This window comes from Ambystoma mexicanum, chromosome 5p, assembly GCF_040938575.1.
Source record: "Ambystoma mexicanum isolate Mex_15411 chromosome 5p, UKY_AmexF1_1, whole genome shotgun sequence".
NCBI lineage: Eukaryota > Metazoa > Chordata > Amphibia > Caudata > Ambystomatidae > Ambystoma > Ambystoma mexicanum.
Genome location: NC_090930.1, coordinates 658,999,923 through 659,014,555, shown reverse-complemented (window position 1 = coordinate 659,014,555; position 14,633 = coordinate 658,999,923). Strand labels below are relative to the sequence as shown.

Below are 14,633 nucleotides of genomic sequence, written 5' to 3'. Positions count from 1 at the left end.
ATGCCACTCATGCAATTTTTAATAGAACCAATTGCTGGATCTGTTCACATCTACCGCAACATGGGGATAAGGGGCTACGTTGGTATATTCATCCTTTACTTTGACAACTGCTTGTTATGCTTCTCTTAGAGCACTATTCTTTGGCCGATGGAATGACAGCATCTCAGGGAACTTTGATGGTACAAATTTGAATAGTTTTGAAAAGCATGTTTTGATGCCCCTGTGATGCTCGCTTTTTGCAAATAGAAGTAAGCCAAACGTTGCTTCTGTTAGGCCCTCTGATACATTGTCTCGTCCTTTTCAGTCTTTGATCTCTTTCAAAATGACTCCTATAGGCAATAAGGATGCCACGCCTCCATCTTATTCTGTTAACCATAGCCCCGATTCAGTATTCTTCTGCATACAGAGGAATGGAACACGGTCAATGGGTAATTTTAGAAAGTGCGCCAACGTTGTGAATTTGACTAGTGAGAACAGACCTCTGTACGTAGGCGAACCTGTCTATTTTGTTTGCGGTGATGTGGCATTTCCATGGTTGCCCAGGGATTGGCAAGGAACCTGCTATTTAGGGATTCTACTACCTGGGGTATTTATTGCCAGTACTGCAGAAATTTCGAAAACTCGTCCACAACGAGGTGTGAAAGGGGATACTCCAGCGCAAACTCTAGGAGATATCATGAAATCCTTTGTGCCATTTTTTGGGCAAATTACGAATTCAGAAGATACCAGGGGACTAACGAGAGTATTGGAGAGAACCATCAATCGGACCACTGACATACTCTATAATATGACGTTAGAACAAAAAGCGATAAGGTTAGTGGCTCTTCAGAACCGGATGGCATTAGATGTCATTCTGGCCGAGCGTGGAGGAGTATGTAAATTAGTGGGGTCCACTTGCTGCGTTTACGTACCAGACTCCTCTCCAACGATCTTTAGGGCTATCCAAAATCTACATGTCCTTAGTTCAGAAGTACATGTTCCTGAGGGAAACTGGGAACTTATTGCATGGTTTTGGGACCTCCTGCGGTCATGGGGATGGGAGTTGTTTTCGGCCCTGGTGATTATCTTGGGAAGTTTTCTGTTTCTTTGTTGTTGTATACAGTGTCTCCCTGGTATATGCTCAGTATTAGGGGGGTGTTGCGCAAGCATCAAGTATATTAGGGCATAAAATATACGCCCCAGATAAGGTTTCCAAAGAGTATGTGTTGAAAGAAACTCTAGTGTCCGATCTAATGGCAATAGATATGTCCGACAATGATTCGGGATGTAGAGACATAGAAATGTGGAGTTAACCGCAAAACTATTGAAGGTAGTTTAGCGCTTTGCATAGGCCAAAAGGAGAGTTTCTTAGAACTGATATAATATTGTTTCATCCTCATTGTATATGTTGGCCTATGCCCAGTCGCTTTGCGAGGAAAACCGTATTACAAGGTCGTGACCTCAAGTGAATCAAGCCTCCATTTTAGGTTAGAGCCGCCATTTTTAGTTTATCGTACAAAGTCACCCTGTAGTCTAAAATGGCCGTCTCGTGTGCTCTTGTTCTTGCTTTAACCTCTCCAACCTCTGTAGGGGAGTCAATGTCCAACCTGCCTTCAGCCTACATGTTAGGGTCATGTAGACCTTGTCCTTCGTTGACCTCGGGATCAGGGGATTACTTGAATCGGCGATGTTAACCTACAAGTATACGAGAACAATAACGCTATCCAAATACAACATGCAAAACATTTGCTTGATCTGTATTAAAGCAATGTGTAAAGAGTGTAACGTTAAACTAAAGAATAATAGTGTGTGTTAGTAAATATGTTGAAAAGTAAACCGCATGCACGAGATATGTAAATTAGGAAACGAACCTGGCGCGACCCTAGCCCAGTATATAATTAACTTGTAAGAGGCTGGACATCATTATAACAAACTGTATAAATACGCTGATGTCCAGCTAGCAAATCCTGCTCACTGCTCACATTGAACACTGCTGGTGGTCTCTGTGATGTATTGACGGCCAAATAGCTATTTGTGTACTTTGTTCGATACTTTTCAGTTTTGTAATAAAGATTCTGGGAATCTTTACAAGCCTGTGTCAATGTATTTTCCTTTGCATGGTGTAAAATCCTTAATATTGTATTTTTATGATTCCACAAGCAGAAATGGAAGAAACTGGCAAAGGGGAAGAAAGATTAAGAGTGGGAGTGCAGGATAGGCATGCAGCCATAAAGGAGGGAGAAGTAAGAGCAGTAGAGAAGGAGAAGTAGAACAATGAGGAAAACTGAGGGAGAAGATGGCAGAAGGTGGAGAAGAGACTGAGGTGGCAAGAAGGAAGAGAGGGGTAAGATCATTTGGTCGAGTCTAAGAATGGTGGGAAGGAGGAAGAGACTATACAAGAAGTAGAAAATGAAAACCAACAGAGGCTCAGTTTAGCCTGACATAAAGGAGAGACAGAATTACACTATGGTGGAGACGGGTCCAATGGAAGATAAATGCCATAAAGACTAAAGAGCAGCAAAAGGCCTCCACAACAAACAAGCGGGAAGAAAGCTTAGAAATCCCAAATTCCAGGGACCAACACCAGAAAAAAAGTCTGGTGCCCGACACATTAAGATGACCCAAAGAAATAAAGATGGTGGTGCCAGAACTCCTGAAGTTCAAGTGGACCAACATGACACCCTCAAAAGATCTTTACTGGAGTTGGCAAAGCCCATGCTTCCTTGTTGTGGGGTTGTGTCTCCTCCATTGGCCTGAGAAGATCATTCCAAGCTACTACCATTGCTAATGACAAACATATCCTGGTTTGCCTAGACTGCTCTGGCTCCATCAACGTTCCTACCAATGCCTCTTGCTGCTCAGCTCCAAAATTTAACTCGGAATTGCCTCTATCATAACCATTAGTTATTTCTAAAGGTAAAGGGAAAAACATGAATCGCCTCTCATATCTGTGATACAGTGTAGAATCCACCAACCCTATTTTAAATATCCTTAGCTCAAATGTAGATATTATAGCAATCTCAATCCGCAATGCTGTGCTAGCATATTCAGTTCCATTCCATGCGTGTCTCTCCATCTCATCTTGTGTATAGTCATCAGATTACGTTCCCCTTCTGATAATGCTCATAGTGACCCAATCGTCAGAGCGACTGTCTTCTTTTCCGTGTTGGCGCAGAATACGTATTTTAATGTAGAGTTGGCTGGAAACCTACAGATATCAGTCTATTCATGCACGCATTAGTTTATTAACAACATTCCTACTCGATTGGAATGTTTGCTTATGCCTTGCAATGGCTTCATAGGGTTGACTAAGTTTAGGCCTGCTGTCTCTCACCCACCCCCACTATCTGTAACACTGTGCAGCATTCACTTCCAGCGGTTCCAGAAGAAGGCGTGGTTTGATCCTTGCCACGTAGAGTCAACGTACGTAGTCCTCCCACCCCCATTCCACATTTCCCTACTGTATATGCTGCATCCATCCCTGGGCATGCCGTAAGTAATTCAGCAGTTACCTGCAGGCCTCTGGGAAAGTTCATTTATTAGCATTTTCTTATGTTACCGATGGTCTGAAATTTACAAAACATATTCTGTCCTCTACTTAATAAAATTGTGACAACTCGTTACAACAAGAGGTTTTTTTGGGGGAGGGCGTAAGAGAATACATCCATCTCCAAGTTGGCACATTCATTTAATACAAGCATCATTATTTTTTACGAAAATAATTCAGTCGTAGACAAAGCTTTACTAGACACTGGAGACATCGTGTCTAGACACTTAACTGCGGCTGCATGTGCTTTTCTGATCTTTAAATGCCACTGCTTGTATTGTAAACTGAAAACGAGGCCTTTCTTTCCACACATCAGTCTCACACTACCAATATTACCTTAATCTGTCATAGATGATTGTATTAAATACATGTCCACGTACATTAGCCACTACCACTAGCTGACAGACGCATCTCCCGCCTGCCCAAGGCCTCAACAGACTTTCCTCACTTCATAACAGTACCACTTCTTAAGGAGACTTCATAAGGAGATTGAAGCCACTTGCCTAGCCTCAATTTCTATCAATTCCTTAAAATAAGACATAGGTGTGATAGACTAATGTTACTGGCCTGAGTGCCCTCTTATCACAAGTACCCGTCTCTATCATCCCCATCATATTTCCCCCTACCCCATGCCACCGCATTCATCTTTGCACGTCCTATCCTTGGTGCAGAATCTTTTCAGCTGGCTTGGCAAAACCAGCGTTCTGCCCCTGCACAGGGGCTGCGTTACGAAACAACCTGGTAAAAGCCCCCACAATACAGGGGTCTGTTTGAGCACCTCTCAAGTCCATCACACACCCAATCACCAACGTGATGTAGCAACCAGGCTTAACTGGCCTAGAATGTATCATCAGAGTAAATCGAACTGCTCATACCGGACGCCTCTATTCACAAATCACTACTAAGAACCTTAGGTTATCACACACGTACCCACAAAGCCACCCTCTCCCCTTGTGCCTTTCCCCTCAGAATGTGTTTGTCTTTGTGCTCTACCTCATTCCTTTCAATATTCTTACTAATCCCTCCTGTCCTATCGCTTAGTCCCTCGGATTCTACCTTCCCCCGTCTTTACCCTCAGACCAAGGTCTTGTGTCACCCATGCAGGGTCACAATACACTCTATTCTCGGACAAGGTTTAGGCTCCGTAAGACCCCTACGGTGGTAAAGGGCACAATACAAAATGCTTAATAACATAACATTCCAACACAGCTATATATCTTGATTCGTACAATGTTTTTTAAAGCCACTTTGAGGGACATTATCCTGTAATTATTTCCTCAATTTTTTTTTACTCTGCCACAATAGGCAGTAAATACCCAAAATAAAAATGTTCTATAGGGTAAATGGAATCAGTAGGATGAGGAGCCTTATAAAGCACTTTTGCTAAACCATTTTACTCTGCTCCTGTGTAATGACATACCTTTAAATCATAAGCGCCAAATGATAGAGCAAACAGCGAAAATATGAACTTTCTGAGAAAATAAATCTTTTGGACCCCTTTATTGAATGTCTTCAGTGACAAAGTGGGCAGCCCACTTCAGGCCTAAGCACCCCTCACTGAATATCTTCCGTCTTCTCTCTTGATAAATTTAGTCTTCCGAAGTGTTAGTTTTTGGGTTTGTCCCTCCTTCATCATGATGATGTAATAAGGGGTTGAAGCTCTGCACTGCCAAACAAACTGGCCGTAGAGCTTGTGAAAAGGAGGACCGGGTTTTTCTTTTAACAGGGAGCCTTAATGTCTCCCTCTTTGCAGTCCTCGACAAACAAGGACGATGGGCACTTCATTTTGAGTTTTTCTTTTCTTCTGGCCGAACTCTAAGAAAAATGCTAAAATGGGTGGAAAAAGGGAGGGGGTGGAGATATGCCATTAACCTCCCCAGTGCACCTTGCCAAAAGCTTCACTTTTCACCAGTTTACACAGTTTAGTCATGAGAAAAATATATATTGAAATACAAATGGCGCATAGGGGTCAAATACATGGTGAAAAGGGCCAAGACAATGATGACCGCAAGTCCTGATCCCAAACCAGAGCTCCAGGTTTAGCACCCGCTACTCAAAATGGACTCCAGTCTGTACCCCAAGCAGCACTCGCCACCATGAATGCCCTAATTTGTCAAGACAGATCTAACCCAAACTAAGGATCCCTTTCCTCACAATCTTTTCAAAAGTCTTCAAACAGCTTGTTGTCCCTTTTAGCCCCCGTATTACAACCAGAGAAAAGACCAGGCAACACAGCAAGCATGGCCTGGCCCCTGCCATCACCTTTGTGAATTTCCTCTGTGCTTTGGCCAACATCTAGAGTGAGGTCAAGGTGATTATATAGAATGGAATATAAACATTTTCTACAGGATCCCTGTGATTGGTCCCCCTTATTCTGGTCCTTAGGGTTCAAGTGTACCATTTTTCAGTAAAGGGGATATTCCATCTACCTTTAAGCCCAAATCTGGGGCAGTAGCACTGATTGAGGTTTTTCACCATCTGGGGCTAGGGCTCACTGCAACGGAAATAGGCACAAATCACCCCAGATCAGAAATTAAGTCTCTTAATTGTTTTGGAAGGTCTGGCGTTGGTTGGCCAAATGTGTAGCCTACCCTCTATTTTAGAGGAGACCTGGGTGGGAATGTCAAACACAGAAACAGTATTGCTGACTCTCTAACATCAATGAATCTGCACGCCAACCGAAGCACTGGATTTTATAGCCAATAAAGACAACAAGGTCAACGCAGTTTGCCCACTGCTCAAAGGCTCTAAAAGCACATTTCCAAATTAAACTCCCCTTTTTGTAGTTGCATCTGAAGCGTTAGAGTCCAGTTGATCTTTGTAACCAGACATTGTGGTTGAATTCTTTCCCCATATATTAGCGTCACTGTGGCTTCAGGGAAGCCATTTATTCTGAAAGTAGTTGGTCTTGGTTTGTGAGTTTTATTGAGTACAAGATTTTAACTAAAATGCAGGGCTCTTACGGGCACCCTTGGTTTGTACAGACATATGGTACTTGTTCTGTTGACTTGCGTTGATCAATAAATGTATTAGAAAAAAAGAATTTCAAAAAAAGGTATTATACCCGCAACAGTCTTTGGTTTTCAATGTGTGTAGTCCGTACTATTGTTCCACTGGCTTTGTACAGGATGTTTCTGAATGTATCTACTCTGCCTTAGTCTATACCACTTCTGATTGAGGGTTGTTCCACGCATTCACCACTCCTTTCATCACATTATAATCTTGCTCCCCCTTTTCTCCCATTTCATGTTTCAGGATCTAAGTTTAATAGCGGTCACCTGCTGAGTAAATTCTTCAACTAAGGGGTCTATTTTTCATGAGATATGTAATATCTTGATAATTGTATTGATGCTTCACCTTGACACACAATGCTCAGAATGCAGAATAGTAGGTTGTGCTATACAACCTCCTTTCACTTAAACAAGAAAAACATATCTGCACATGGCTCTTTAAGATGTCTGTACTAGCACAATCTCATCCTGTTTCCATCAAATGGCCAGGAATCCACAAGGCTCTTATCAAAGAGGAGATCCTGCCCTGTGCACATGTCAAAAAGGTATTAGGCGCCCAATGGAAAAGCCTGCCTTACACTCTGTATCTCTCATTCGTACTCCTTACCAGATTGAATGGTTGACAAGATTTACTCACGTACTGGAGAGGAAGTGTTGAGAGCCGGGTCCGAAATCCCGATGGGCATCCTGCAGCTGCTTCAAGCGTTCATTGATGGAAGCCTGTTTGGAGAGAAGGAAGCCATTTTGGAGGATTTCTATTTCAAGCTTTGTGTAACTGACATGTTTTCTACTACTTCCTACTCAGTATAACGTTAGACATTCCAGGATTCCTTCTGTCCGCCTCAGAGAGATGCAGTCCCCAGATGGGTCTTCATCCCTCTGGCCCCTTTCAGCATGTATACACTGTGGGTGTTCTCTCAGATGTCAATGCCAAGTCCTCCTCTAGCACCAAAACACATATTAGGTTTTCTAAGGGACTGAACAAGACTCATGGAAATTGCATGTGTCACACAAAACAGCAAAAGGAGTTGCACATTGCCACAACTGTAGAAAGGCTGGAGGAGAATAATCACATCAGAAAATGCACTAACCACAGAGTGGTGACTAAAATAGAAAAAGATGTGAGCTCAACATATCTTTATTAGCACAAATATACCGTTGGTGTCAGGACAAAGCGTGGCCAGTGATCGCAATTATTATCTTGTGTTATGTTCAGGGTTTTGAAAGCGCTCCATGGCAACAATGTGGCCTCTTCGCACCGAAGCCTGGTAAGAGACGGATGGCTCTGTCAGTAACAACAGCCGTAGAGAGTTTGTGAAGAGGGATTGGTCAAAGGTCAAGGTAAGAGGAGAACATTTATGGTTTCCCTTCCTCTTTAAAATAATCAATTTTGTTTGTTGTTCTGATGAAGTGAGGAACAGAATTTCAATCTCGGGAAGCAAGATGTGTAAGTGGTCATCCCCTGAGAACGCAAGCAAGAGATCTTCTCCAAAGTGACATCCAAGAGATATTACCCTAAATAGCAAGGAATATATCTTCCCTTTGTAGACAAGAGAACTTCCCCCAGGTCCCATCCTAGAGATATTACCCTAGATAGCAAGGAATATATCTTCCCTTGGTAGGCAAGAGAACTTCCCCCAGGTCACATCCAAGAGATATTACCCTGGATTGAGAGGAATATATCTTTCATTTGTAGGCAAGAGATCTTCCCCCAAGTCACATCCTGGAGATATTACCCTGGATTGAGAGGAATATATCTTCCATTCGTAGGCAAGAGATCTTCTCCCAAGTCACATCCAAGGGATATTACCATGGATTGCGAGGAATATATCTTCCCTTCGTAGGCAAGAGGTCTAACCCCAGGTGTTAGGCAGAATCCTGTGCAGTTCTCTTCGGGAGCACTACCGAAGATTAAGACTACAGGTATGAGCAATAAATCCCCTTTGGTATCAGTCTGTTCCACAAAGATTTAGTTGGTAGCTGTGGCTAAGCCGTCAGACTTCTCTCAAGAGGGAGATGAGCAGTATTCAGGGATTACACATTAGGACTACAATACTATGGAACAAGGAAACACTGACCAAAGCTTTGTATCAAAAAGAATATATATATATATATATATTTATTTTACACACTCTGATGTTCACACACAAATCACTATTATAAAAGCTAAATCAGTCAAGAAAAGTATACACAACTCCCTATTTAAATTGTAGACAAGTTTGAGCAAGAGTGAAAACTGAGCAAAACGGCACAATGAAAACCAAGCAGAAATGGCACTCTATCAATTTCTCAAAAGGGAGGAAAAGGTCAAGTTATACAGGAATATACTCTTAAATAAACCATCAACACTTCCCAAGAAGATTGTGAACAAGGTAGGCAAGGCAGTACTTTAGCATGTATAATACTGAGGTGAAAACCAAGCAAAATGGCACTTCACAAGTTTAAAAAGAGGGAAGGAAAAGGTGGTTATAAGAGTTAGGTGCACCAACATATTTCTAGGTGAGAAGCAATCTAGAGAAGGCAGTTGTAACAGATTTAGCCAGTCAATAGGCCTGTGCCAGAGTCAGTGGTACAGGGCAAAGGGCCCAGGAGCAAAATGTTCTTGTAGCTGCAGTCAAGTCTTTGTTAAACGATTCGAAATGGCGGTTGCAGAAGGTGAAAGACAATGTTAGATGATAGGGGCAGCCAACTCAGTAGGTAGGTAAAGGATTTAAAACACCTTTAGCAGTACCCAACGAAAAAGGGAGGCCTGGTGGAACAATGTACCTTAAATGTAGAAGAGGCTCCTGCGGTGGTGGTAGTTCCTGGCAGTTCCTGCAGTTCGGGAGATCCAGCAGAGGAAGAGAGGCTTTCATCGTGGAGGAAGGTTCGAGTTACTGCACTGCCCAGGGATGAAACCAGCCGCGGTGCTGCCAAACAAAATAAAAGGTACGCTCCTTTAAATCGTGGTCCGGGTGGACGGGTGCCTGGCTATCCGGTCAACCAACTGGTCTGTTCTCTTTTTACCAAGCCCACAGATCGTAATACATTACTGCATTACGACAGTTACCACCCACGCACTCTGAAAGAAAATTTACCCTATTCCCAGTTTCTACGCATCAGACGGAACTGCACATCCATAGCAGATTATGTCCAACATGCTACTAACCTGACCACTAAGTTCCGCCAGCGAGGGTACCCCAAAAAATGGATTACCAATTCCAATAAACGAGCAAGATTCACCCCTCGGGACACCCTACTACTACCTAAAAATGTTGAGCCACAGGACAAACTAGTATGTGCCCTTACCTATAGTCCCCATTCCTTTCTCATCAAAAAAGCAATTAAGAAGCATTGGTCAGTGGCACAATTAGCTTTACCAGCTGAACCATTGCCGATCTTCGCCATGAAGAGACAAAAGAATCTCAAGGACCAACTAGTCCATGCCTCCTCTTCACTAAAACCTTCTAGATCCACTACGACCAGTTGGGACCTTCGCCCACTGATGGGTAACTTTCCCTGCGGGTCCTGCTCTATTTGTAAATTTGCGATGAAGACAAAAACAGCCCTGGTGCATGGCAAACTTTGGGAACTGAGACACTATTCAAATTGCAAGACTGCCTGGGCTATCTATTGTATTGAATGCCTGTGTGGGCTTAAATATATTGGAAAAACTACACGGCCAGTACACACTAGAATCACGGAGCACCGCTCCAGGATTCGATGTAAGTCAATTAACTCACCACTAGTGAGCCATTACATGGAATACGGCCACTCTACAGAGGACCTGCGCTGGTGCGTGATTGATGTTTTCAAAAACTCTTCCAACCCCTCTCAAACTCGGTCCACAAAGGAGGCTCGTTGGATTTTCCAATTGGACACCATTTCCAATGGTCTTAATGAGCTATCTCTGCTTTGGCACTAAGGCAATATTTATTTAATTAATTTTTTAACTAGTCCTGTTCAAAAAACCTTTTTTACAATTTTTTCATAATTTTTGCATTTATGCATTTCTATATGTTTCTTTTTACCAATGTTTATTATTAGTTGGTTTTCAATTTTCTTTCATGCAGTTTCGAATTTGGTAGAATTAACACTCCATATGCTTTGGGGTGTGCTGCCCCTTTTCACTTTTTAATGTTTTTTTCCCTAGGATTAGTACCCTTTGCATATAGTACATAATGCCTGGCTTCACTAAAGTTTCAGCAAGCCTGCAATGTTAGTGTTAGTCCCTTGTCTATGTCCGGTCATTCATTCATAGGATTAGTACCCTTTGCATATAGTAAATAATGCCTGGCTTCACTAACGTCTCAGCAAACCTGCAATGTTAGTGTTAGTCCCTTGTTTGTGTCCGGTCATTCATGGAAGGGCTCCATTTTGCTTTCCATTCACTTTGTTAGTCCAAGTCCCCTTTCTTTGTCTGCCTTTTTCATTCAGTGTTACCAATTCACTTTGTTAGTCCCAGTCCTCTTTCTTTGTCTACCTTTTCCATTCAGTGTTACATGCCTTCCAGTTGAGTGCTACTACACCCCACTGGCTGCCTTTTCCTTCACTATGAAGAATAGCGGATACACGCAGCATTTTCCAGAAGCAAGCGTCAGCTTTCTTTAGAAGCAAGCCATCTGCTGCTTCTACGTGGTAGAAGTCAACAGTAAGTTCCATTTTACTTACTTTTCTCACTAAGCCATTACTGACCTACGCGCTGGGCGTTTTATTTACACTGCCTAACTCACATGTTGGGCTTGTCATTTTTTACTATTATGCAGCACTGCCATACTCATCACCCCACAGCCTGATACCACCAACCCCAGGCTAGGAGTTTTCGTGTCCTGCGCAAAATACGAAGCGCTCCATGGGCATCCACATATTCATATGGTGAGTTTTTGTTACCTTTACCATACCTACACACCAGCCGTATTAAACTACCGCTGTACATAAACTATCGCCACCTTTATGTCTTTGTTTTCCTCCTCTTTCACTTTAGGTGAAAATTCTAGATTCAGTTTGTTTTCCAATTGCTAAACCCAAATATTGTGCTGAATGCACGACATCTTGCATGGTGAGCACATGATGTGCCCTCTGAGGTACGTTCCGCCATGTTTTGATTTATGTGCCTTTCTTTTGCACAGTATTTTTTGTATTCTATTACACACATTTTTCACTACATGATCACATCTTTCACTTATTTTCCTCACGAGGTGACTTAGTTTTTGGGTACGCTCTTTACACTTTAAGGGCGCCTTTCTGGTAACTTTCAAGTTTTCTGTCTGGGGGGACTGCCAACTTGGTTCTGGGGCATTGAGGCCTGATGCCTTCACCATATATTGGTATATTCTCTAGTTCTCTTCCCATTTAAAGTTAAACCTTTTGAGTTCACAAAATGTCCCCTGTTACTACCTTTTCAGGAGGACCCCCTACATTAAGGCTGTCTGTATTAAGGCTGAATGTGAAGATCCCAGTACCTGAGGAAGGTGGTTGCTACCCATCAATATACCACCGAAACGCCAACTAGCCCTATGTAATGGTCGCAGGAACTACATTCTCCTGCGGTTTGGCATCATGGACATACACACTTTATAGCAGTAGGCGTAGTACACCCCCTTTCAGCCTGTGACAACACAGCAGATAAATGACTGTTTGGGTGACATTGTATATGTCGAAATTTTTTTTCAGCCAAAATCCGGCTTAACACACAGCACTGTGCGACATTGTTTACATGGTTAGCCAAAATTAGGCTTAGTAAACAATATTCTGTGTGATATATATATTTTTTTGTTGTAGCCACAATCAGGCTCTGGTTGGCGCATGTACTGTGCTATTTTCATGAAATTGTTTAATCTGAGCCTTTAGACAAGTAAGGGTCAGCTAGGGATAGTTTAAGTTTTATTAGCTATCTCGGAAAACTCTTATGATTTAAAATGTATTCACTGTTTTGCTAACACCAAATCATTTTTTGTCAGTTCCCATATATTGGGTTCCCATGTTTATTTCCTAGTGGGGTTGTACCCCTACTTCTGTGAGCCTTTGCATAAATTCTGCTCGCATTGATTGTATGGACTAAATAGTCCTGTTTTTCTTTTTGTAAATTGCATTGTTTTTGTATGTTTTTCATGTTGTATGTACTTATCAAATTGACACATTGTCTTGTTACAAACTAACAATTAAAGCAAGTTTATAATTTTTCTATGCCAATGTACTTTTTTCCCCCTTTTTTTCTCATAAAGGTTACTTTGACTGGTGAGAGACCAGTAAATTAAAATATTGAATTTGATTTAATCTATTGTTTAGGCTACCAGGAGAATAATACTGTTAGCTCCACAAATTATATTTTTTGACTTTGTATGTTCAGGCACACAATTGTGTTTATAGATGTCTGTCTGCTCCATTTGAGTGCCTGTACGTTTTGGAGTCCCTCTTTTGTTTATATCCGGTCTCCTAGTGCTTGGCACTGGCGATTCGACCAAGGCAGGTCCGGGAAGGAAATTGGTGAACTGGCTGGCCCCACCAGCTCAAGGGAAGAAGACTCTTGCAGGTGAAGATCTTCTCGAGTTGTTGGAGAAAAGTGGTGAGGATCTGCAGCAGGGCTTCACCGGTGGTTCAGTCGTTGCAGATGTCTTTGGCTTCTCTCCTCTTCGGCTTCTTAGTTCCAGTGGCGACGTCTTGTCCTCCAGTCCTCAGGACCCTGCTTTTATGCAGCAAGACCCCCATTCATACAGCCTAGCTGTCACTCACACAGTGGGGTGGCTCTCCTGGCGGGAGAACCCCCCAGCCTATCATGGCAGAGTGCGACTTGGGTTGCATAGGCAACCCTGTCCAGGGTGCCTATTCCCCCTACCGCACATCCTGTCTACCCCAGACTGAGTGGCGCCGAAAGGAGGGCTTCTGTGCAGAAGCCTGCCTAAAGGACGAACAAAGGATCCCGACCTGGGTTAGGACTACAGAGAAAGCACGAGAAAGAAATTAAATCAAAGTTCTGGCAATAAAAATCTACCGGAGTAAAGTTAATATTAAAGTAAACCGGCGGTATGTTAGAGGCTGTCTGCAAAAGTGGTAGCCTCGAACAATGGGAAAATCCCATAGGAAAATATTTGCGGTCGAATATTTTCAGTAGTAACTACTGCCACCAGCCAGAAACTTTTGAGAGAGGGACTGTACTGTATCCCCTCGAAAATTAACACTAGGGAAAAACTATGAACCCTTCTCAGTACCTCCATAGTAAGATGGGTTGTACTGGTTTTGTTCATAAGATTTGACTAGTAAAGTCTATCGGGACTTTACATGCCCTGGGAGACAGTAGTCAGTTCCAGGGTATGGAGTCTATGTTTACATGGAGTCATGTGGTACGGCACGGAGGGTGCTGTGTACCACACATGAAAAAGATGATTCCTATGAGGGTGAAAAAATCCCCATAGACCATACGCACTCAAGATAGCCTAAAACACACACTAGCAATCTGTCTAAGAGTGAGAAAAAAGGGTCTCACTCTTATCAGGAGAAAAAAATAACCCCCTCAAATCCAGCAAAGCTGCTGGGGGACTCTATAGGTAAGGGAAATTAGCCATAGAAGATAATTCTCCCTAACACCAGGTGACATCCAAGAGATATTACCATGGATTGCAAGCAATATATCTTACCTTGGATCGTAGGCAAGAGATCTTCCCCCAGGTCACATCCAATAGATATTACCCTGGATTGCAAAGAATATATCTTCCCTTCATTGGCAAAATATCCTCTCCCAAGTCACATCCAAGAGATATTACCATGGATTGCAAGCAGTATATCTTCCCTTCGATCGTAGGCAAGAGATCTTTCTCCAGGTCACACCCACTAGCATTAGATGGCAGGCAGGCAACAGGGTAGCCGCAGAAGATGCGCTGAGGGCATACGTGGAGATAGGGGGCTCAAGCAAATGCTCTGTGCCCATTTTGTAGACTGCACACTGTGCAACGCAAACACTGTTAAACTCAATGCGAGGCACAGTGAAAGAAGGCAAGGCTTGCAAGCTGGAGTGTGCTGGACCCCAAATTATGACGTAAGCCAAGTTCGAGCAGCTGTTTCTGCAGTATTGGCAGTGGGAAAGCAGACTCAAAACCAGGGATATAATTTGGGGATTGCCA

General features: G+C 42.8%; 1 protein-coding gene across 4 annotated transcripts in view; it reads right to left on the bottom strand.

Moving 5' to 3' along the window:
- Positions 1 to 14,633, bottom strand: part of DRP2 (dystrophin related protein 2) — a 1,496,582-nt gene that overhangs the window by 366,486 nt on the left and 1,115,463 nt on the right. For all 4 annotated transcript variants that reach the window (XM_069613022.1, XM_069613021.1, XM_069613023.1 and 1 more), the window contains one exon: positions 7,179 to 7,257. In XM_069613022.1, the coding sequence (XP_069469123.1) occupies positions 7,179 to 7,257 (79 nt within the window). The remainder of the gene's footprint in view (positions 1 to 7,178; positions 7,258 to 14,633) is intronic.